This window comes from Puma concolor, chromosome C1 (genome assembly GCF_028749965.1).
Source record: "Puma concolor isolate L17-30 chromosome C1, mPumCon1.1.hap2, whole genome shotgun sequence".
Classification (NCBI taxonomy): domain Eukaryota; kingdom Metazoa; phylum Chordata; class Mammalia; order Carnivora; family Felidae; genus Puma; species Puma concolor.
In genome coordinates, this window is record NC_141674.1 from 25,279,656 (window position 1) to 25,304,010 (window position 24,355).

Here is a 24,355-nt window from a genome sequence, read left to right on the forward strand (position 1 = left end):
GGCTGTTCTTTTGGCAAAGCCTTTGACTCCACGGACTTGGTGGAGAAGGGGCAGGCAAGGACGGGGAGAAGGCAAGTTACATTTTCTGCAGCATCACGACAACCTCCGCAGGGAGGGTGATGGGCACCCCCGCTTTACAAATCTGAGGAAACCGAGGCTCAGCAAGGTGAGGAACTTGTCCACGGTCACGCGCAGAGTTAGAAGAGAAGCAGATCTTACTGGCTGGTGCTCAGGCCTCTCATGGCCACGGGGTGTGTGTGAAGGTGGGTGTGGGTGGCCCTCGGGGAATGCTGCAGGGTAAGAGAGAGGAAGGAATGTGCCAGCTCAGAGCCATCAAGCAATAACCTGTTCTAAGGTACAGCTGGCCTGTGCTTATCTAAACCAGAGTCCAAAAGGCCTTCTGGGTTTTGCTAATCCAGTTTGGGTGGGAGGCAGTGGGGAGCTTTGAACTGCGTTTGAGAGGGGCGAGATCTCTTATGTCACATCATCAATAAGTGGAACCCGCTTGTAAAAATGATCAGATTGTGAAAACCATCAGGACGGATTTACACTGGAACTGCTGTCCTTCCTGGGAACAGTGGAGGCTCATAAAAACGCAAGGTCTGTGAGAACACTGTATACTGGATTCGGGAGACCTGGAGTGAAATCCCACCCTCCCAGGGCCTCAGTTTCCCCAAGTGTCAGAGGACAGGGCAGGGGCTTCCAAGCTGCTACCTTCCCCGTCTCCTTGGCCCCGTAACCACCTTTCCCGCAGGGCCTGATGATTTCACCTGCTGTTCAGAGCCTGTGTTTCCCACTCCCCCCGCAGCCCCCCACCCAGGGATGAAAAGTCTAGATAGCAGACACGAGTAAGGAAACTTACCAGGCCCAGACTATGGGCCCCGCATCAAGGAAATGTCCTTTTTGTGGACACTGTCCAGGAGAGAGGGCCGTAAGGATACCTTTGGAATAATTTTATTATAATATTACTTAAATACGTACAAAGTTGCTTGAGGGTGGGGGGGAGCAAAGCCAAGGACTCAGATGTTTCTTCTGTGGCAGCAGCTTTCTCCTGTTCACCCAGAAGCTACTCTCTTTGGAGTGAGAGCCAGTCCTGCCTCTCCAGCTGCCGCCCAGACAGACTCACAGCTTCTCTGTGCCTTAGGCACTTACGTTCCCTTTTTGTGCTTCAGTCTCCTTATCAAAAAGGGGGTTGGGGGCTGGCGTTGGGGGGGGGGGCGGGGCGGGAAGGGCTAAAACAGCTCTGCAGGAGGCATCAGCCGAATCCAGTAAGGTCAGAGGTGAAGGGCAGCTTGCGAGGCGCTACTGTCGCGGTGCTTTGTCGGTGGCTGTTGAAAGTGGAGGAAAGGGACCTTTCCCTCCTGTAGAACAGCTAGCTCCCCAAAGCCCAGGGCCTCCTCCTCCTCCCACCGCTACGATCCCACGGCCAGGCGGGCAGGGCTGTTTCGATCCAAGCTCTCGCTGCCCTCCGGGGCGCCCCGACGGCTTCAGGGGCCCCCTTCCCGGGCCGGCAGGGGGTCGGGGACTAGTCGCGCAGCAGGGCGTACTCCTTGGGCGCCCAGAGCAGGCGCGGCCGCCGGATCTCCGCCCTCGAGCCGATGTGGGGGCTCCAGCAGAACTCGGGCGACAGCACCTTGGCGGGCTTGTGCAGCCAGAAGAACTTGTTGAGGTGGCTCTCGTCGTGCCAGCGCGCCTCCAGGCCGAGCTCGCGGTCCCGCCGCTGGCCCTGTGCGCAGTGCGCCGTCAGCCGGCGCAGCGCCGCCACGCTGCCCCCGAACACGGCCGCGTGGTAGTAGAAGTCGCCCTCGCCCGGCGCCAGCGCGGCGGCCGAGCGCGCGTCGCGCTCGTAGGGCAGCAGCCACCGCGGCCAGCGGTAGTGCCAGGAGTGCAGCTGCGCCACCGACTCGGCCAGCGCCTCGGGCCCGAAGGCGCCGTGGAAGTACTGGTCCACGTCCATGCAGAACACGAAGCGCGCCTCGCGGCCCAGCCGCCCGCCCAGCGCCTCGTGCAGCGTGTGCATGCGCTGCATGGACACGTCCTGCCAGCGCCGCTCGCGGGCCACGCGCTCCACGCGCAGGAGGCGGCCCGGGGCCAGCGCCACGCGGGGCACGGCGTCCGGGCGCTCGGTGAACACGTAGTACACCACGCGCTGGCCCACCATGAAGTGCTGCTCGGCCGTCTCCAGGAAGCGCGCCAGGTACTTCTCCAGGTACCTGCCGGGCGGGGTGGGGCGGGGCGGGTCAGCCCGAGCGCGGCGCCTTCCTCGGCCCCGGCCGCGCTCGGGCTCGGGCTCCCGGCTCCCTGCAGCCACGGGCTCCGGGGCTCCGCAACCCTCCAGCCGCAGCAGCTTTCAAGGCGGGCGCAGAGGCTTGCAGATCGCTCGCCTTCGCAGCCCTGGGTTCCCTGCCTTGACCGTGGGCTCCCACTGCCCGCCTGGATCAACAGGGTCCCGCGGCAGAGGGGCCGTGCTGGCCCTGGGATGGCCGGCAGCGTTAGCCTTTGCCTCATTAGGGCTCTGAGCCTTCGAAGCTTAAAGCTTACGAAGGCCTGGACCCGTGATGCCGCGGCGACGTGAGGAAGCCCAGCCAGCCGCGCGGAAGGCATTGTGAAGACAGGTGCCGCACCGGTGTTCAGCAGTCGGCCATCCCAGGGGAGGCCCAGACATGGGGGAGCAGCGGGGAGCCCTTGGGGAGTTCCTGCCCACAGAATCTTAAGCTGTAATAACAGCCGTTGTTGTCATCACCGAGGTTGTGACAGTTCCTCATGCAGATGGTCAGGACGGTCCCTGGGTAGGGGCCTGTGCTGGGTGGGCTCCATGGTGCCGGTGTCTAGGGAGGAGGGAAAGGGAAAAGGTGGTCCTGCCTGCTCCCCAGGAGGCTGGGACAAGAGGTGCTGTCTTCGCTTCCCTCTTCGCTTTGGGATCCTGCGGCCGGGGAGAACCCTGTGCCCCATCCCTGCGTCCCATGCACACCCCTTCCACTCCCTGCCTGGACAGCACCGCTCCCCTCCCCAGGCCTTACCTGCCTACAGCAAAGACAGTCAGACCAATGGTGAGGTTCTGCTGCAGAGCCTCCCGCTGGGCCACAGCTGGGTCGAAGGTGCCATCCCAAATAATGGGGGCCCCCCAGGAGGTACAGGTCAGGACTTCAGGCCGGGCCCTGGCCGGGACAGGGATGGAGAGATAGGTCCATTCATCCGCTGGTCTGGTGCATTGTCACCGCCACCTCCCCAGTGCCGTACCCTAGGGCCCCACAAATGGGTCCCACCCAGCCCCCGCCCCTAGAAGTCCCTAGCCTAGATCCAACACAGAGGATTGGGAGATGTGTGACCTGATGGGGCCCCTGGGAGGAGTACCTGGCCCTGCCAGGGTGAGGGATGTGTGGAGGGCAGGGACACGGAAGGCAGGGCTCTCTAGGGCATGTGGGTGTTAGCTCCTTACCAGGGATGCAAGAGACCCGTGAAGTTGTCTCTCAGCAGGGCCATTCTGGCAGAAGGGCAGACACCCATGGGGATGAGGACTTCCAGATGCCTGCGGGGTGGGGGCAGCAGTGAGGGGCCCTCTCTCTTTGCACTTTACAAGGAGGGGGAGCCCACAAGGACAGGTGTGCAGCCAAGATAGCCATCGCCCACCATCCCTCAAGGAGGCACTTAGAAGAGGCCCCGACCCTGCTGGTTCCCACGTTGAGGGCTGGGGGAAGGGAGTTGTACCTGATTACAGGGAGCCCATACAGGTACAGCCCTAAGAGGCCAAGTGCAAATAGGATCAGCAACCAGAAGAGTCTCTTCCAGGTCCTGGGTGGTGGGGAGGGCATTAGCAATTCATTTATACATACACATACACATGAGAAATTGCTTATGTAATTTTAATGTTGCAGGTTATTTATTTTTGGATACAAATATATTCTTTTCACATGGGACAGGTATTCAGAGGTACAAAAGAGTATATGTAGTGCAAAGTCTTGCCTGGTCCCATCCACCCAGTTGCTCTGCATGGAGGGGAGCCAGCACTACTCTTTTCTTGTGCCTCCTTCCAGAGGTGATCTGTGCGTATGCAGGCAAATATAAATATGGTGGCAAATCCTCCCTCCTCCCCTCCCCCGATCGGTGGTAGCACAGTAGATATGCCGCTCTGCATCTTGCATTTTCCACTGCCTCCACTGACCATTATCTTTGCGGTTATCCCCTCTGAATACTTGAAGTGCTTGCCTCCCTTTTCCCCAGCTGCCCAATAGACCATTTATTGGATAGAGCATCATTTACCTGACCAGGCCCCTTTTGATGAATGTTTGGATACATAATCCTTTGCTTTTCCCAGCAGTGCAACGGGACATGACCTTGGGCAGGTTTGGGGGACGATAATATTAGAGGTTGGGGTGCTTAGCCTGGGTAGGGGGCAGGACTGGCCTTGGACAGGAGAAGAGACTGGGAGGGGATGCAAGGAAGTTTGTGGCTTGGTGACCGGGAGTTGAGAACTGTCTGACACCGATGAGTTGAGGGGCTGCATGGGGGGTGGGCTGTGGTCAGGGGCCACGCGTCTACAGTGGCTTCAGCCACTGGGCTGGGTACGTCCAGCAGAGCTCAGAAGCCCCATTCCTGCTCGGAGGAGGTCGGCTTTGGCGTGTGGCCACGGTTGGGAGTCATCCAGGAAGGGCCCCCAAAGTCGAGATCCTCTGGGGGATCTCATCCAGTATCCCCCACCCCTCCTGTATGCCCATGTCTCCTGAAAGGCTGGAACCGCCTGGTGAGGAGCACGGACACTGGGGCCAGACCCCCAGGTTCCAATCCCAGTCCACCATTTGTAAGTTGTCTGGCCTTGGGGCAAGGTTCTGGACTTCTGCACTACAGTCTACTCATCTATAAAATGTGGATGATAAGAATGCTTCCCTCAGAGGGCTGAGGTGGCTAGTGAGTTGATACACGCTAAGCAGTTAGGTCAAGGCCTTGCACACAGTTCTAGCTCAGTTGCAATTGTCATTATTCCTGAACAGACCCTCATGATCCCCGGACAACCTCCCAACTCCACTCTCTGCCCTACAAATCCTTCCAAAGTCTGGCTCCCCTCCTCTCTCAAGCCTGCCGGATCAGACGCTCCTGCCTCCCTGCCTTCTCAGCTACCCGACTTGGCTGTTCCTCATCAGATGTAGCTAGTAGATAGGAGAGGGGTCTTGTGGTGTCTGTGTGCCTGTGTCTACCTGTGCACCTTCTCAGCACATGGTACCTCCTTCTGTTCAGTTGGCCAAGCCAGAAACCTGACTACACCCCAACCCCTTCCTCTGTCTCACCCCCGCCCCCGTCATCTGCTGTCAGTCCCCAGGGTGGGTTGACTTCGCCTCCTGGATGTCCTCCCCCCCACCCCCGGGCCCCTGTGGTACTCCTGGCCCCACAGTGATCCTGCCTGCACATCCCCCACCAGGACCATTGAAGCATCAACTTCCAGCCCCTTCCTACACAACCCCCAAAGTCATCCTATAAAATGCCCACCTGCTTTCACAGTGTCCACATCACGTGACCAAACATCCAAGAAGAAATACATTTAGAAGGCAAATCTATGGGGAAATGTTCACCCTCACTAGTAACCAAAGACATACAAATTAGAACAGGGTGGCATGTTTTACTTATAAAATGAGCTTTAAAAAAAAAAACAAAACAAAACAACAAAAACTAGCCATGCTTCAAGTATACAGTGAGACAGGCACTCTTACAGTTGCTGGTGGGAGTGAAGATTGCTAGATCTTTTTGGAAAGCTACTTAGCTTTCCAGCTTTCACTGTTCCTACCCTTTAATCCAATCACCCCAACTTCTGAGAGTCTGCTCAGAGATCATCTTCAGGATGCAAAAAGTTTATCCATCAAGATGTTCACTAGTTTCTGCTTATGCATGCCTTCACCCTATATTGATTGGGCATAAGCTCAGAATCATGCACTTGCTAGGTCAAGGATTCAGAGGTGAGCGAGGCACAGACCTTATCTTCATGGAAGGGAATCAGGAAGATGTGGATGGCCAGGAAGAGAGGAAATGGGTCAGATGACAGACCTCAAACAGATGAATGGAACACAGCACAGTAAAGGCTGTAATCAGTATAAATACAAGATGCTATGAGGGCAAATTGGAGGGTGGCAACTGAACCTTGACAGATGGGGAGGAAGTTGGGGAGGCTTCCTGGAGGGGGTGGCTTCTAATGATTAGAAGTTATCCGGGCAAAGAAGGCAGCAGCGGGGAAGGGAGGTCTATGAGAAGAAAACAACAACGTACAGAAGTGAGAGGGGAGAGAAAATGTGGGGTGCGCATGGCACTACGGGTCACTCTGCAGGGTGGAGTGCAGGTGGGGAGCGGGGACAGGTGAGGCCGAAGGTAAGCCAGGGCCAGATCACCCTGCATTCCAGGCTAAGGGGTTGGGCTTCATCTGGAGGACCATAGGGAGCCCTGAAAGATACTTCCTCCAGGGACTGATGCAGACTTTTATTTGAAAAAAAAAAAAATACTGCAGCTAAACAGTTGAGCCTGGACCCTGAGGGGTGAGGGAGCGTGGCTGGAGGCAGGAAGGCAGTTCCGGGCTACTGCTAGCCCTCGTGAACCAGGGCGTTGGTGGTGGGGTGGTGGAGGGCTGTCAAGGGGGCAGGCAGGACTTGGTCAAGGTTAAAGGGACCCGGCCAGGGGAGCTGGGAAAGGAGACAGTGCCCGACTGGTGGGGTGGGTGGAGGAGTAAGTGGAGGTGCAGTGGTGGAGGCAGGGGCGTGGGTTGACTCTCCAGAAGTGTGGCTGGAAGGAAGGAGGCGGATGGGGGCAACGGGATGGGGCTGAGAGGCTGGGATTGGTGGAGGAGTGTGTGTTTCCTTTATATGAGGGGCACTTGGGCTTGGTTGGATCCTGACTGGAAGCACCAGGGAGAAGGCATTCCGCGGGCTGCTGAAAAGGCCCTAACAGCCAGCCCCCCGACTAAATAGCCTTTTTCTGACGACTCCGTGGTCACGTGGAAAAATGCTTATGCAGAAACCGTAAATGAAAAAAGCAGGTTCTAAAATCAATGGGCAGTATGATCATTGTTATTTATTTTTAAATTTTTAAAAATGTTTATTTTTGAGAGAGAGAGAGACAGAGTGTGAGCAGGGGAGGGGCAGAGAGAGGGAGACATAGAATCCGAAGCAGGCTCCAGGCTCCGAGCTGTCAGCACAGAAGCCGATGAGGGGTTTGAACTCATGGACCATGAGATCGTGACCTGAGCCAAATTTGGACGCTTAACCGACTGAGCCACCCAGGTGCCCCTGGGCAGTATGATGATAATTTAGCAGGAATTAAAACATGCACCAGAAAATAAGACTAAAAAGGAAAACTTCAGTATCTATGCAATGTTATAGTAGGGCTTTTTTTTCCCTTTACTTTTTCAAGTTTTTTAAATGTGCTTATATTGGCTTTTTAATGCAGGAAAGATACACAGTTAGCAATTTAGAAAAACAAAATCAAACCAAACAAGTTTTAAGCCTTCCTACTGCCTGCAAGATAAAGTCTAAACCTCGAAGCCCTGTCCAAGAAGCCTTCAGAATCTGACTCCTTGGCGGTCACATTCGAAGTGCTCTCGCCTGACCCAGCTTTCCCACCTCTAGAAATGGAGACTCACGGTGGGTAGACCAAGGATGCTCTCATAGGTTTGTTTGAAAGAGTGAATGGACGTCTCAGAAGCCCCAGTGTTGATCAGTGGCGAATTGGATTCGTGAATTATGCACACCTATACCGCGGAAAGCAACAGGACCCGTGAAAAGGATGAGGTGGATTTCTATGTACATTCTGGAAAAGAGGTCCCGATGTGTGAAGTGGAAAAGGAAATAACAGGACTGTGTATAGAGGCTGATCTCACTTCTATGAGGGGAAAGCCCCCATTTACAGACATGCATACCTATGGTCTTTCATAAATGTGTCGGGAAAGATCTAGAAAAGCATTATCCAATAGAAGTACAATATGAAGGGTGCCTGGGTTCGACTCTTGATTTCGGCTCAGGTCATGATCTCATGGTTGGTGAGTCTGAGCCCCGCGTCCGGCTGTGCTAGCATTCGCAGAGCCTGCTTGGGATTCTCTCTCTCTTTCCCTGTCTCCCTGCCCCGCCTTTGCTCGTACATGCTCTCTCTTTCTCTCTCAAAATAAATATAAACATTTAAAAAAGTAAAAAAAAAAAAAGGAAAGAAACCAAAGAAGTACAATATGAGCCAGATATATAAATTAAAATTTTCTAGTAGCCACATAAAAAACTGTGAAAAGGGCTGAAATTAATTTTAATAACATTGTAATTTAACCCACTGTGTCCAAAATATCCTTTTGACATATAATCAATATGAAAATGGTGGAGATACTTTATATTCTTGTCTCATACTAAGTCTAAGTACTCAGTCCAGTATATATTTTAGATTTATAGCACATTTCAATTGGAATGAGCCACATTTCAAGTGCTTGGTAGCTACATAGGGCTGGTGGCTACTAGACGCACGGATTCTGAAGGAGATGCACCAGTTACTGGGGGGCTGAAATTAGAGGGAAGAGGGGATTTCTGCTGGATACACTTCTCTCACGTTCCGCTGTACAATGAGCAGGTGTTACTTTTGTCTTTGTTAAAGAAACAATAGGCCCCAAATGGAGTCGCTAAATGCAGTTTCACCTTCTCCCAGAAATGTACCTTTAACCGGTCAGTCTGGAATTACCCGGTCAGCACTAGTGAGAATACTTGCCTGATGGACCCCCACTTTCCCCTAAAAGAAAGTGACCTTGCTCGAAGCAGTCCAGTCTTTGTTAGAAACTGCCTTTTCCTCCCACCTCTTCTGCCTAGAACAGCATTTCTACAGCCCCCTCAGAGCTCCTTTGTATCTGCCGAGATGGGATGCCGCCCGATTCATGAATTGTTACGTAAAGCCGATTAAGACCTTCACATTTACTCCACTGAATTTTGTTTAACAGATTTGCTGGCGGTGACGGGAACAAAGGAGACTTCTGGGGGCTCTGGGGACAGCGAGGAACACAGGCGTGGTACCTCGAACCCTTTGTATTCTCTTTCTCGCTGTTTCTGAGGGTTATGGTCCTCTTGGTTCTGAGCTCACATACTTTGCATCAGCCTCCTTTTCCAATTGGCTTTCCAGTCTGGGGCTGGTCAGCTTGAGCTAACAGACAGTTCCACCCAGAACCCAAGCCCCTAGTCCTTGGTTTAGTGTGAATTGCCCCCATTTTCTTGGAAACCCCAGACCTTTCGTTCTGTCCCCAGATTCCACGTTGGGAACTGCCGGTGGCAGCTCCAGTCCCCATTTGTTTGGACTCAGTTCTCTGGGGTCTGTGATTCAGCCCTCCCCCCCGGCCCCACTTCCACACTGGGAGTTGCTGGGGGGGAGCACACAGGCCCTTTGTTGGCCAGTCCACAGGTTACTGCTGGTGTCCACAGTCCCATTTCTTTGGTCACTGTTGGTCTCTGTTATGTCCATCAGGTAAAGGCTATTGCTAATGGGAATCTCAAAAGCTGCCCAAATTGGTGGGCGTGGGTCAAACATTTAAAAACTGTTAGAACACTTGCCACTTAACCCAAAATTTCCTGTTAGGTTAGGCGAAGAGTCGCAGTAGGTCACCTGCCAACCTCAAGAAAACCTCCATGCAACGAGGTACACCGTAAAGCGTCACACAATTCCCAACCCAGCAGCACATCTCTTTTAAGTATTAGTTTGGTTCTGAGACACCCAAAGGCTTGGCTCAAAAAGAATAACTACTACTACTACTAATGGGATTCTTAAATTACAAGAGTTGAGGGGCACCTGGGTGGCTCAGTCAGTTAAGCGTCCGACTTCAACTCAGGTCCCGATCTTGCGGTTTGTTGAGCTCAAGCCCCTCTGTGCCCACAGCGACAGCTCGGAGCCTGGAGCCTGCTTCAGATTCTGTATCTCCCTCTTTCTCTGCCCCTCCCCCACAACGTTCGTGCTCTCTTGCTCTCTCTCTCTAAAATAAATAAACAAATGTTCACGAAATTTTTTTTTCAACGTTTTTATTTATTTTTGGGACAGAGAGAGACAGAGCATGAACGGGGGAGGGGCAGAGAGAGAGGGAGACACAGAATCGGAAACAGGCTCCAGGCTCCGAGCCATCAGCCCAGAGCCCGACGCGGGGCTCGAACCCACGGACCACGAGATCGTGACCTGGCTGAAGCTGGACGCTTAACCGACTGCGCCACCCAGGCGCCCCAGATTTTTTTTTTTTTTTTTAATTACAAGAGTTGAGCACACCATCTTCCAGTCTGCTGACTTATTCTGTGTCTAAGAACTGCAGTGCTGAAAGCTACAGGTACCTACAAAATGGCAAAAATCTTACTCAAGCAACCTAGAACTACAACTGCCATTATGGAGAACATTCCACTTATTTATTTGTTTATTTTTAAAATTTTCTTTATTTTTAGAAAGGGCACATGTGAGCAGGGGGGAGAGGGGCAGAGGGAGAGAGAGAACCTCAAGCACAGGGCTTGATCCCACGACCCTGGGATGGATCATGATCTGAGCTAAAATCAAAAGTTGGGACACTCAACCGAGCCACCCAGGTGCCCCAGAGAACATTCCATTTAGAGGAGATCACTTATTTAAGACTTCAGCTCAGGTCCTGATCTCCCAGTCCGTGGGTTTGAACCCCATGTTGGGCTCTGTGTTGACAGCTCAGAGGCTGGAGCCTGCTTCAGATTCTGTGTTCCTCTTTCTCTGCCCCTTCCCTACTCATGTTCTCTCTCTTGCTTTCTCAAAAGTAAACAAACATGAAAAATATTAAAAAATAAAATTAAAACTAATTTTGGTAGATATTGGTAGATATTTTGGTAGATACTGGAGCTACAATCGCTATCTTTTTAAAGTTTATTTCTTTTGAGAGAGAGAGAGAGAGAGAGAGAGAGAATCCCAAGGAGGCTCCACACTGTCAGCAAGGAGCCTGATGTGGGGCTTGAACTGGGAGATCATGACCTGAGCCAAAGTTGGATGCTTAACCTACTGAGCCACCCGGGTGCCCCTACAATCTCTACTTTAATTTTTTTTTTCAACGTTTTTATTTATTTTTGGGACAGAGAGAGACAGAGCATGAACGGGGGAGGGGCAGAGAGAGAGGGAGACACAGAATCGGAAACAGGCTCCAGGCCCTGAGCCATCCGCCCAGAGCCCGACGCGGGGCTCGAACTCACGGACTGCGAGATCGTGACCTGGCTGAAGTCGGACGCTTAACCGACTGCGCCACCCAGGCGCCCCTACAATCTCTACTTTAAACCTCGCTCGGGGCTTGCAAGTGGGATCCTGGGAAAGACTGGAAGAAGCCACCTGAAGCTGAGAATATTCTTACCAGAGTCAGCTCTCCTGGATCTCTTTAGTATTTGGTAGAAAGAAAAAAAAAAAAAGTAAGTTTGCACGTTGTCCCTCCCTTTCCAAATCTAGGCCATTGTTCTTGATCTTTGGGAAGGGCTCTAGATCTTGTGAAGATAATATCTTTTGCACCTTCTTTGAGGGTGCCTCTTGGGTTTGCAGGATCGTTTTCTACTGCCAGAAATATGTACTGTTTGTCCCAACTGAAACCTGACAAGATATTTGAGAGGAGTTAATAACACTCTGGTCATAAACTTGGCCAAACTGGGAGCTGATATTTCGAGCCAGATAGGAATTCTTTTAGACCTTCTCCTTTAAGCTGAAGGTACTCAGAGGGAAAGAAAAACGTTCCAACGTAGGTGCATGGGTGTGTCACATGCAACACAATTCTCAGAGGAGTTAGAGGCAACTGTCCTTATCCCACAAATCTTTGCAAGACCAGAAATGCAGCTCTCGAGACCATTCAAATTCCACTCATTCTTTGTAACAATTAACCTGACCCTTATTCATTGTAAAAGGCGTGTAGGTACTGTAAAAATTCTGACCTTGGGGAACAAGCGTCCCTGGAGGGTTTTGCATTCTTTCCCTGAGCCTTTGAGGTGTAAATGTTCTATCTGGTCTTCTCTAGGGACTCTCCTCTTCCGGTGTGGGCTATCTCCTTGAAATGTAAACTCCAGCAAAGTACATACAATGGACTCCCAAACAATGTGGGGATTAGGGGCGCTGACCCTCACTTGCAGTAAAAATCTGGATATCATTGGGTTGCCTGGGTGGCTCAGTGGGTTAAGCCTCCGACTTCCGCTCAGGTCATGATCTCAGTTTGTGAGTTCAAGCCCCAGGTTGGGCTCTGTGCTGACAGTTCAGAGCCTGGAGCCTGCTTCAGATTCTGTGTCTCCCTCTCTGTCCTTCCCCTGCTCACACTGTCTCTCAAAAAAGGAATAAATGTTAAAAAAAAATCTGCATATAATTTTTGACACCCCCTCAAACTTAACTACTAATAGCCTACTGTTGACAGGAAGCCTTACTGAGGTTAACACATATTTTGTAGGTTATATGTATCATATATTGTGTTCTTAAAGGAAGCTAGAGGAAAAAATTGTTATTTAAAAAATCATAAGGATGAGAAAATATTTACAATACTGTACTGTATTGAGAAAAAATCCATTATAAATGGACCCATGTACTTCAAAGCCATGTTGTTTGAGGGTCAATTGTAATTTTTTTAATGTTTATTTTTGAGAGAGAGAGAGAGACAGAGAGAGAGAGCAAAAGTGTGAGGGAGGGGCAGTGAGAGAGGGAGAGAGAGAATCCTAAGCAGAGTCCACACTTAGCGCAGAGCCCAACGCGGGGCTCGAACTCAAACTGTGAGATCATGACCTGAGCCAAAATCAAGAATCAGAAATTTGGGGCTCCAGGGTGGCTCAGTTGGTTAAGCATCTGACTCTTGATTTCAGCTCAGGTCATGATCTCCTCATTTGTGAGTTTAAAGCCCTGCATTGGGCTCCGTGTAGACAGCTTGAAGTCTGCTTGGGATTCTCTCTGTCCATCCCCTGCTCTCTCGCTCTCTCTCTCTCAAAATAAATAAAAAACTTAAAAAAAAAAAGAGTCGGACACTTAACTGACTAGGCCACCCAGGCACCCGTGGTCAACTCTAATTCTTAACAGAAGGAAAATAAAACTACTAGAAATTAATAAAGAAAGTTCTCTGTATGAAAGGAAAGTAGGATGCACATTTTCGGTAAGAGAAGATATGAGGAATGGAACTGCATTTTTGTTGAGGGAAAAGAAAGTTAGTTTGTCCTAAAAGTAAGGCTGGTTATTCAGAATGGGAAAGAGGAAAAACAGGATAAAATCTGGTAAAAAAGAAGGCTGCAGATGGTCTGTTGAAAAGGAATCTTGGATACTAGCCCTTTGTCCGATATGTCATTTGCAAATATCTTTTCCCATTCCGTTGGTTGCCTTTTAGTTTTGTTGGTTGTTTCCTTTGCTGTGCAGAAGCTTTTTATCTTCATAAGGTCCCAGTAATTCACTTTTGCTTTTAATTCCCTTGCCTTTGGGGATGTGTCAAGTAAGAGATTGCTACGGCTGAGGTCAGAGAGGTCTTTTCCTGCTTTCTCCTCTAAGGTTTTGATGGTTTCCTGTCTCACATTCAGGTCCTTTATCCATTTTGAGTTTATTTTTGTGAATGGTGTGAGAAAGTGGTCTAGTTTCAACCTTCTGCATGTTGCTGTCCAGTTCTCCCAGCACCATTTGTTAAAGAGACTGTCTTTTTTCCATTGGATGTTCTTTCCTGCTTTGTCAAAGATTAAAAGGCAACCAACGGAATGGGAAAAGATATTTGCAAATGACATGTCGGACAAAGGGCTAGTATCCAAAATCTATAAAGAGCTCACCAAACTCCACACCCGAAAAGCAAATAACCCAGTGAAGAAATGGGCAGAAAACATGAATAGACACTTCTCTAAAGAAGACATCCGGATGGCCAACAGGCACATGAAAAGATGTTCAGCGTCGCTCCTTATCAGGGAAATACAAATCAAAACCACACTCAGGTATCACCTCACGCCAGTCAGAGTGGCCAAAATGAACAAATCAGGAGACTATAGATGCTGGAGAGGATGTGGAGAAATGGGAACCCTCTTGCACTGTTGGTGGGAATGCAAATTGGTGCAGCCGCTCTGGAAAGCAGTGTGGAGGTTCCTCAGAAAATTAAAAATAGACCTACCCTATGACCCAGCAATAGCACTGCTAGGAATTTATCCAAGGGACACAGGAGTACTGATGCATAGGGGCACTTGTACCCCAATGTTCATAGCAGCACTCTCAACAATAGCCAAATTATGGAAAGAGCCTAAATGTCCATCAACTGATGAATGGATAAAGAAATTGCGGTTTATATACACAATGGAATACTACGTGGCAATGAGAAAAAATGAAATATGGCCTTTTGTAGCAACGTGGATGGAACTGGAGAGTGTGATGCTAAGTGAAATAAGCCATACAGAGAAAGACAGATACCATATGGTTTCACTCTTATGTGGATCCTGAGAAACTTAACAGGAACCCATGGGGGAGGGGAAGGAAAAAAAAAAAAAAAAAAGAGGTTAGAGTGGGAGAGAGCCAAAGCATAAGAGGCTGTTGAGAACTGAGAACAAACTAAGGGTTGATGGGGGGTGGGAGGGAGGAGAGGGTGGGTGATGGGTATTGAGGAGGGCACCTTTTGGGATGAGCACTGGGTGTTGTATGGAAACCAATTTGACAATAAATTTCATATATAAATAAAAAAAATAAATAAAAAAAAAAAGAAAAGGAATCTTGGGAAAAGGATTTTATGTGTGGTCAAGATGGCTAAGATTGGAGTGGACAGAAGTTTAAAAAATCGGGGGCACCTGGGTGGCTCAGTCGCTTAAGTGTCCGACTCTCGATTTTGGCTCAGGTCATGATCTCTGGGTTCAAGCCCTGCGTTGGGCTCCGTGCTGTCATCACAGAGCCTGCTTGGGATTCTTTCTCTCCTTCTCTCTCTGCCCCTCCCCTGCTCATGCTCTCTCTCTTTAAAAAAAAAAAAAAAAAAAAATGGAGACAAAATTAAAATTGGTTTCCTCTCTGTTAAAAGGACAGTTTTCTTAGACTGTTGGTCTAAGAAAGATATTAAAAAAAAAAAAGAAAGATAAGATATTGCTAAGAGGTTGCAGAGCTTTCTCTTTACCTTTAAGTAATCTGCCTAGAAAACAAAGATTTTTGTGGCCTGTCAAAATAATTTCTTGTGTTTCCTATCAGATCTTTGCTTAAGAGAACCAAGCCTTCCCTATTAGAAGGGCAAAGAGCTCTTTTTTGTTTTACAACTTAACTCTCTGTATTTGTTTACAGAGTCTCTGATTGTCATGGTTAAATAGATAACCAAGTTAATGCTCCCCAATAACCTGTGATCTTATTTGCTCAAGTATTTTTAAGACCTTTTACCAACTTTTTCCTCCTCCCCCTACAATATCATGCTGAAGGAAGTCTTTTTGACCTGGAAGGAACTTTGAGATTTTCCACAGGCTCTGTGGAAAACTATAAAAGAACTGTTCTCTCTCCTTATAAAAAGAGAGAGGCCAAACTGATGTAGCTTATTTGACATGTTAAATTACATGGGGAGCATTGTCAAAAAAGTAATATGAAGCCTTCCTTGCGTTGTATTTGCGCAGTATGCAAGTGTTCCAGAAATTATGTGAAACTCCTGGAAATCTGATATGTCCTGGTGTCATGCTATCAGCTACAATCCTGGCTATTATCTTAAAATGTTGTATGTTACAGAAATAATCAAATTCCCTTCTCAATGCTATTTAGCAATAGCCATTTTTGAGCCTTTTGTCATTCCCAGATGGTATGTTTCACTCTGATGCTTTTGCAAAAGTGCTGCGGCTTTAAGGAGATTCAGTACAGGTTTCTTATAACTTTAAGACCGTAAAACTGAAATGGGTAAAAATCTCCAGAACTAATAGGAAAACTGATTCAAGCAGAACAAGTATTGATTCCACGGGACAGAACGAGCAGGAAGGATGCTTGTAACTTATTCTGACTTTTTGTCTGAAGTGTTTCTGGTTCCTTAATGTTTTGTTTTTCTGTATTTAAGGAAACCTTTTATCTTACAAGGCTACATGACTTACAGCAATTCAGTAAAGTGTGTACCTTTGTAAACAAAGATGGAACATTTACTTTTTCTCCGACCTGATCCCTCCAGAATTTAGAAACTATTGTTTTGGTTTTTTTTTTTTGATGGCAGTATAGCTAGTTATTTCCATACGTTCTCTGTGAATCTGGTTCTCCTTGTAATAAGACACCTTGGGAAGCACTAGTTATATTACCGAGGTTTTGATGGATACGAATTCACCCAAACTGTAGGTATTTTAGGTAAAATCTACTGTGGAGCCCTTGGCTTGGCTCCCTATCTCAAAGACTTAAAAGTTCAGTCTGAAATTCCTTATGAAAAGTTCCAACAAAGCAGTCTTAAGGACTTGTATGGTCAATCAGCCACTGTTCTTAACGCACTTATATAATCAAGTTGGTTTAATGCAAACAAATTAGTTTTACTGTGATTATATTTGGTAAGTGGAGGTAATTGTAGAGAGAAAAATTATGTTTGTCCCTTTGTAGATACTAGATTCTAATCCTGTGTATTGTCTTTGAGGTTTTGTTAAGTGCCTGTAAACTGGACTAGACCTGGAATTATTCTAGTTGCCTGAAATATCTGGCTCTGACTCTCCAAACAGATGCTTCCAAGTTTCTCCCACCCTTCTGACGGGGAGTCACAAGGACAGAGAATGCCCTGAATCTCCTTGGAAGGGACTATACCAGGTCCACCTCGCTACCCAGATGGCAGCCACCTTTAGGGACTTGAACCTTGGGTACACGTTGCACAGCTAAAGAAGGCTCCACCTGACATCTGGTCCTGTGCAGAGGCTGGAGACTTCCAGATCAAATTGACGAGGAAGAGAAGTAGCTGGCTGACAGCCGGGTAGACCGCGTCCACCCAAGGTGCCAGATGGAGACCCCCTACTTTAACGTAAAACCCTTTGTTCTTTTCTTTCCTTTATGCTGGCATTGGCCTGGAAAGAGAGCACCAGCATCTGTATCTCCAGGCCATTGCTAAAGGGAGGTAACCTTTCAGACTGCTAGCTTTCAAAAACTCTGATCTGTCCATGGTGGTGGACTCCATTCACAGAGCCACCCTAGCGGGAGCAGTACTCCCACAGGGTCTATGTCTGGGGCGGTTTCCATCTTCCTTTGGGCCTATGAATGCCTACATGGTTGGTGCATAACCAGGCGATGACTCTTACCTAATGGGTTAGCTGTGCCCCTAACTGTTCACCAACAAACTAAGGCACCCTGTGGGTCAACTCCCCTAAATTTACACCAAGTTAGAAAGGACCTACCAGGAGGCTTTTGTGATTCAGGATTTGCTTCCTTAGGTGTCTACCTCCCTGGCTGGGAGTGAATACAAATGAGGCTGTGATCAGCACACTCTTCTTAACTTTCAAAGTATGGCTTTGTGCTAGAGCAATGGCGGCCCAATGAAAGTCCTTAGACTCTCTGGCCAAGGTGGTTTTTGACAATAGGACAGCCCTTGATTAACTTTGGGCTGAGCAAGGAGGTATCTGTGCTGTGGTCAACACCGCCTCCCGCACCTGGATTAACACTTCTGGGAAGTTGAAACAAGGTTGCATAAGATTGCTGAGCAGGCCACTTGGCTTAAAAAGAGGACTCCTTCAATGGGGTCTTTGTTTGACTTATTTGATTTTGATTGATTTGGGTCTTGGGGACCATGGCTCTTTGGTGCACTCTAGATATGGAGAGGTATCCTGCTTATGATAATCACAGGAGCAACCCTGGGGCACTGTACTCTCTCAAAAACTTTAAATGCACGTTCAAAGCCCCTAACCACCAAGCAAATAATCTCCTGAGACTGGAACATCAAAAAGGGGAATGAAGAGCATGATCAACTTCAAATGTAATCCTGAGGTCATGACCTGTGAATATCACACAGGAGCAGCGAAAACTGGGAGAACTTGGAGTGACAGCTGGGAGAGAGGCACTTGACACTTTGGACATGTCTCTCAACTCAACTGAGAGTCTGATCAAAAGGGGGTGGAAGTGTTAAAAAAGAAACAACAGGGCCCCAAATGGAGGCACTCACACGAAGCCCCCTGTCAGCAAGCCAAGACTTGGCACCAAAGGGGATTGCAGTCTTCACCTTCTCCCAGGAATGTAACTTTTAACCAGTCTGTCTAGAATTACCTGGTAAGCACTAGTGAGATTATCTGCCTGATAGACCCCCCACGTTCCCCCAAAGGAAAGTGACCTTACCTGAAACAGCCCACTTTTTTTAAAATTTATTTTGAGAGACACAGAGAGAGAGAGAGAGAGAATGAGTGCGCACAAGCAAGAGAGGGGCAGAGAGTGAATCCCAAGCAGGCTCCCCGCTGTCAGCGCAGAGCCTCACATGGGGCTCACACTCACAAACCATGAGACCACGACCTGAGCCGAAATCAAGAGTTGGATGTTCAACTGACTGAGCCATCCAGGTACCCTGAAACAGTCCACTTTTAGCTAGAAGCCTCCTTTCCTCCATCCCCTTCTGCGTACAAAAGACTTCCATTTTGTACGGCCCCTCGGAGCTCCTTTCTATCTGCTGAGATGATGCCTGGTTCATGAATCAGTAAATAAACCCAATTAGATCTTCAGATTTACTCAGATGAATTTTGTTTTTTAATGTTATCTAAGGGAGGAAAATGTCTTTCTTTATACTCCTCTCTTGTCCAGCTTCCCCTTACGTTCTAGTCACCCTCTGGAGTGTTTTCCAACACCAACAACCAAGTCATTTCTCCAGCCTCAAGTGAGTGTCCAACAATTCGATTCATTTCTATACTATTTACCTGGAGTTAGTGCCAGATCCCACAGGTCAAGGGCGCAGTCCTGTGAGACGGCTCCCTCTTCAGAAGCCAGTTGCAAATCCTGGGCCACCCCTACTTCTGGCTGATTGACCATAACTCAGGGGTTCCCACAAGCCCCTCCTCATGTTCCATAAGTTGCTCACAGAACCGCTCACATAACTCAGGGAGGCACTTTACTTATCTTTACTGGTTTATTTATAAAGGGTATGCATGAACACCCAGAGGAAGTGCTACATAGAGTGAGGTCAGGAGCTTCTGGCCCCGCAGAGTTGGAATGGGTCACCCTCCCAGCATATGAATGCATTCACCAACCCGGGAAGTTTCTAAACGTTGCTGTTCAGGAGTTTTTATAGCCAGTCTCCAGCTCTGCCTTCCCTCCCTGGAGGTCGGGGGCGGGGCTGAAAGTTCCAAGTCTACAGTCAACTTGGCCATTCAGGTGGTTAGTCCCATCCTGAGACAATTGAGGGGCCTATCCTAAGTCACCATGTGACTCATCGTGAATAACAACAGATAGTCCTATCACTCAGGAAATTGCAAGGTTTTTAGGAGTTCTATGCCTGGAGCACAGGAAAAAGACCCAAAGTCTTATTATACTGTGTGGTGTAGTTTGTCAAGTTCCATCCTGGAACTGGGGTGGGGCCGAACCACTGCCCGGATTCTCTGGTGGGACTGTTCTGGGCATCATGGGTACAGTGACAGAGGACCCCCGGGGGCACTGGTGCCACCTGGGCTCTCTACTTGGATGTCTCCTAAGTGCCTCAAACTTAAGTCAAAAAGGAACTCTCGATTTTCCTCAGAAACCTGCTCCCCACTCAGGTCTCCTCCATCCTGGTAAATGCAATCATAATGTCCACGTGTTCTCTCTGATGGGTCCCAAGTTACCCAAGTGGGACCACTTCCTCGCTCCTCGGAGCCCTTCGTCACCAAATTCTCTTGCTTCCGCCTCCCCACCAGAGCCCCAGGCTCCTTCTTCCCCACCTCTGCTTCTCATCTGGATTCCTGTAACTGTCTACTAACTTGCCCCGTCTCTTTCCGTGAAGTTCCTTAAACTTGCCATGACTTAGTGTCTTCCCCACCTCTGTATCTTTGCCCACATTGCTGTTTTGCTATCAACCATCACCAAGCTCCAGAAAATTCTTCTACACCCAGCCTCCTCCTCGTGATGCCTTCCTCGACCTCCCCCTCCAACACCTGCTGCCATATGCTCTTCCGCACCTGTGCAAACCTCTACTCAAGCACTTGCCAAACTCTACTCTGTACTTCTGCCCCGCCAGGCGGCAGGGCCGTTTTATTACCCTTTGTTTTCTTGGGGCCAAACTTGAGAGCCTGCCTCATGGTTGGTGCTATTAATATTTGTTCAGTAAACTAAATGAAGCAATGAATAGGTTCCTTGTCTTCATTCTTTCCCAAACTGTGACTCCTTTCTCAAGACTCTGTTTGCTTCAGCATTAAGTCTGCACTCTACAAATATCTTCAGACATTTACTGAGGCACTCTGCCTGCTGGGTGTTTTATGTCTGTATCGCATTGAGGTCTGATCACTTGAAGGAGATGCCATGATTATCTCCACCTTATAAATGAAGAAACTGAGGCTCAGAAACATTAAATCACTTGCTCAAGGTCACACGGCTGGTTAAGCGGCGGAGCTGAGTTTGAACTTAGGTCTGTCTGATTCCCAAGCCAGAATGTGGCATTTGGGGCACCTTTTGACCTGGCCCCAGCTCAACCTTAACGCTCCTCTCCCAACGGTCTCTGGCTGGGTTAATATTCCCCCAAGGCACCTCACATCCCCCCTGCCTCCCCTCCCCTGGTCAGTGTCTCTCCTGCAGGAAGCTTTCTCTCCCCTTGCACACACCAGCCCCACCAAGCTCCGGGAGGGCGGGCTGCAGCTGGCTCCCGGAAGCAATGCTACCCCAGAGGTACACTCTGGGAAACACCACCTGTCCGCGCTGCAGGGGCGAGAAAAGGCTAGAGTGGACCGCTCTCAGCCTTCACCACCCTGACTCATTTAGCCGGCACCCACACCAACCCCCAACCTCGGTAGGGCAAGCTGATGCATATCTTGGGCACTGGACCTCAGCCAAGGCAGCCAGGCAGAGCGGGCCCCAAGTGGCCCCGGGTGAGGGCCGGGTGGGCACCTGCCAGCTCCTGCCGCCCCCTCCCATGCCCCAGCTGGGAACCCTAGTCCACAGGGGCCCCTGCCTGACCCATTCTTCCACATGGCTTGCTCAGATATTTTCAAAGGCACCCCCTCCGCCCCACCTCCACCTGCAGAAAGTGGTCCCTCAAGCCCACCCCAAGCTCTAACCTCTCCGACCTCCTCGCTTTCAAGAAGGGGTTAAAGAACAAGCATTAGTTCTGAAGTGGGAACAAATTTCAACTCCAGACGGTCAGTCCCAGTGGGACTAGAGAGAGGTCTTGGCTATGGCAGGGGACGCAGCACTGGGCCTTTCTCTCGCTCACCAAGGGGGCTCAGAGTTCAGGGAAGCCAGGGGAGTAACCCCACTCTCCCCCAGGAGCCACAAGGCCTCCCAGGACGCAGTCTGCCCCCACCCAGCTCTGCCCCATGGACCATCTCTACCCCTTGAGTGATGTCCCCTGTCAGAGTCTCCTTTGCCCAGGATCTCCATGGCTCAGCCTTTGTGCCTCCTCCTTGCCTTGTTCTGGCCACCAGGCTGGATTTCTGCCGGTTCAGCTGTCCTGCCCCATCTTCCCCCACATGCTGGCAGTGTCCCCAACTCACCTGAGTCTCTCCTTGAGAGCCATGTCGAGAAGCTGTGGGGACAGCCTGCCAGGAAGAACCCTCTAGCTTGGAGCCAGGGGAGAAATAACCAGTTCCTGGTGACTGGGACAAAGCAGCTGCAGGCCATCTGTCAGAAACCACACCCACAGAAGCCAGCAGGGATGAACTGCCCTGATGGGGACTCCCTTGGGGGCGGTGCCTGCTGGAGGAAACCAGCCCCAGGATGGGGTGGGGGCTGGGAACCCCCTTGGGGCCAATCACCTGGGAGAAGGTGAATCTGAGGAGAGCCAGCTCTGGTTGGCCAGAGGCTCTGAGCTATTTCGTACTGACTTCTCTTACCTGCCTTGGGGGGTCCCTGCGCCTCTCTTCAGCATCTTGGAGCCCTGGGAGAGGACTATGGTCTGTGAGTCCCGCTAAGGTGTTTGCTGCCCAGGGAAAAATCCTGTTCTGCCAGATCTCAAGGGCACTGGTCACCTGGTTGTGACCTTGGACAACTCACAATAAAATGGGGTACATACACCGGTCACCCAGCACAGTGTAAGAGCCACACAAGATAGGGATAGGGAAGGGTTTTGGAAAGTTTACACTGGGCAGGGTTTTCTAAAAGTGCAGTTTGCAAGTTCTCAGAAATCAGTTTTGTGGACCAGGGATCAAGACCAAGATTTAAACGTATGAACAGGAAGAGAATTGAAAAGAAAATATTAGAATGTATTGCACATAAAGGTAGGTATTGTTTTATGAAATTTTTGTTTCAGAGATCTATATTTAGGTATGTATATGAGAGCGGGAGACCTTTTTTTTTTTAAACCGTGTCTCATGATCAAAAAAGTCTTCAAAATTCTGAGTAAAGCGTAAACAAGAACGAATACAGGTTTTCCTGCTATCTGAAAGAAGAGAGTTCTTTATGAAAACTGCCCTCAGTAGAAAAGGCATAAAAGCGAAGTTTTAATTGAATCATTACTTTATATGGAAAGTTTTTTTCAGCGTTCCCGGATCCAAAGGGTAACACATGGTGGGCTTTTCTGCTCCCTTAGGACACTGTCGCCTTGCTAACGGATACACAAAATAAATGGAGACAAAGCACAGATGCTCCCAGAGCTGTGGGGACGGAGATGCCACACGTCCCAGGTCCCCGGAAGGAGCACGGTCTCCGGAAGGAGCTCGGTCCCTGGGTCCCCGGTCCCCGGAAGGGCCTAGCACTGCATGAGCTTCTATGGCAGCTTGCTGCAAAGCAAAGGCTATTTTCACTTTTTGCCTTTTTTCATAAAACAAAAACCCTCTTGGCATTTGTTTTCCTTAGTGGAAACGGGTACTGCTGTAGGGTTTTGGTAAAAGTGGCCTACCGTGAGCTTTCGCAAGCAGGGGCTCTCCCTATGGATTTAAAGAAGCAAGCTTCGGATTGCCTGGGTGGCTCTGTTAAGCTTCCTACTTCAGCTCAGGTCAGGTCACACTCGCACTGTTTGTGGGTTCGAGCCTTGCGTCAGGCTCTGTGCTGACATGACATCTCGGAGCCTGGAGCCTGCTTCCGATTCTGTGTCTCCCTCTCTCTCACCCTCCCCGGCTCGGACTCTGTCTCTCTCTGTCTCCCAAAAATGAATACATGTTTAAAAAAAATTTAAAGAAGCACCCTTCCAACTTAGAACAGGTGGGGCCTGTCACCCGAACAAAACCACCAGTATTTGCTTGTGTCAGTGCCCTCGAATTCACCATGGCCCCTTTTAGGAGTTTCGGTGTCTTCCTCCTTCACCACACACGAAGAACAAATTCAGGAGAGGCCTGGCTTTCACTTTCCCCAGAAGGGAAAATGGGGGTCTGGGGTGAAGGGGCTTGTCCGGATCCGCACGGGGCCCTAGTGCACCTGCCCGCTGGGCCTGCATTCCTCCACCGGGTGGTTCCCCGCACCTTCCCGCTTTCCCCTGGGTTCCGCCCCGCCTGGCCCTGGCAGAGCCGCCCCTCCAGTCCGGGCTCTGGCCTCTAGGTAATCAAACTCATAAGTCGGCTTCTCCTTCTCCTCCTCCAGGTAGTAGTTACAATTTAACTGGCTTTCCAAAGAGGCGGTATCAAACTCCTAGAAGTTACTATGCCATATCTTTCCGGGCTCCACCCTTGGAGACTGATTCAGTGTGCTGGGGCCCAGGCCTCAAACCCACATTTTAAACAAGCAGAAACACTGCCTTAAGGAAAAACCCAGAGCTGGAAGGAGCAGGAGGTCAGGCGCAGGAGTTTCATAAGGGAGTTTCAGCTCCATTTGGGCAGGGCAGGGGCTGCTTTGCGCTCCACGAGGCCTGGTTCAGGGAGGCACAGGGCCACACAAGCCGCTGTTGGCCGCACACACCGGGGCTACTCCCGCCAGCTCAGCTCGAGTCCCACCATCCACACCCCACCCCCCATGCCTTTGCAGAGCCACCTGCGTCGAGAATGCCTTCTTCTTCATTCAAGACTTAGGTGTCACTTGCGCGAGGACAAAGCCTCTAATAATTAGCTATTCCAACATCCCACAACTGCTCAGAAACTGCCGAGTGAACCAAAGCCATCCCAAGGGCTCTCGGACACGGAGCCGCTGCGCAGCAACAACCGAGGGTGTGTGCCTGGGGATGGAAGAGTCTGGGCTCTGCCCCAGGTGTTCCAGGTTATTCCTGGCCCAAGAGCACTGCGTCTCCCCTGCGGGAAGTGAGAGGGGGACTCAGAGCTAAGGGGCTCTGGACCCTCCCACTCCAAGGGACACAGGTGAAAGAGAGGCCATGTCAGCTTCCTCCTGTGAAATGGGGCGAAGGGCGCCCTCAGACCACGGACCGGGCCCCAGCAAAGCGTGGAGGGCGTGCTGTCCA

At 50.0% G+C, this 24,355-nt stretch overlaps 1 protein-coding gene across 1 annotated transcript; it reads right to left on the reverse strand.

The window, feature by feature from the left end:
* Nucleotides 1-938: 938 nt before the first annotated feature.
* A3GALT2 (alpha 1,3-galactosyltransferase 2) lies at nt 939-24,288 on the reverse strand. The gene is made up of 5 exons (XM_025926167.2): nt 21,528-24,288; nt 3,709-3,792; nt 3,440-3,529; nt 3,021-3,158; nt 939-2,213 (listed from the first exon to the last, which is right to left on the reverse strand). Exons 1-5 carry the CDS (start codon nt 21,548-21,550, stop codon nt 1,526-1,528), a joined length of 1,023 nt encoding a protein of 340 aa, XP_025781952.2. The 5' UTR covers nt 21,551-24,288; the 3' UTR covers nt 939-1,525.
* Nucleotides 24,289-24,355: the final 67 nt, after the last annotated feature.

Excerpts from the sequence above, each read along its gene's own strand:
- A3GALT2 (XM_025926167.2), bottom strand. The coding sequence starts at position 21,550 with ATGGCTCTCAAGGAGAGACTCAG. Across the intron at positions 3,793-21,527 it reads GCTCTCAAGGAGAGACTCAG|GACCTGGAAGAGACTCTTCT; the intron begins GTGAGTTGGGGA and ends CCCACCACCCAG. Across the intron at positions 3,159-3,439 it reads ACGGGTCTCTTGCATCCCTG|GGCCCGGCCTGAAGTCCTGA; the intron begins GTAAGGAGCTAA and ends TGTCCCGGCCAG.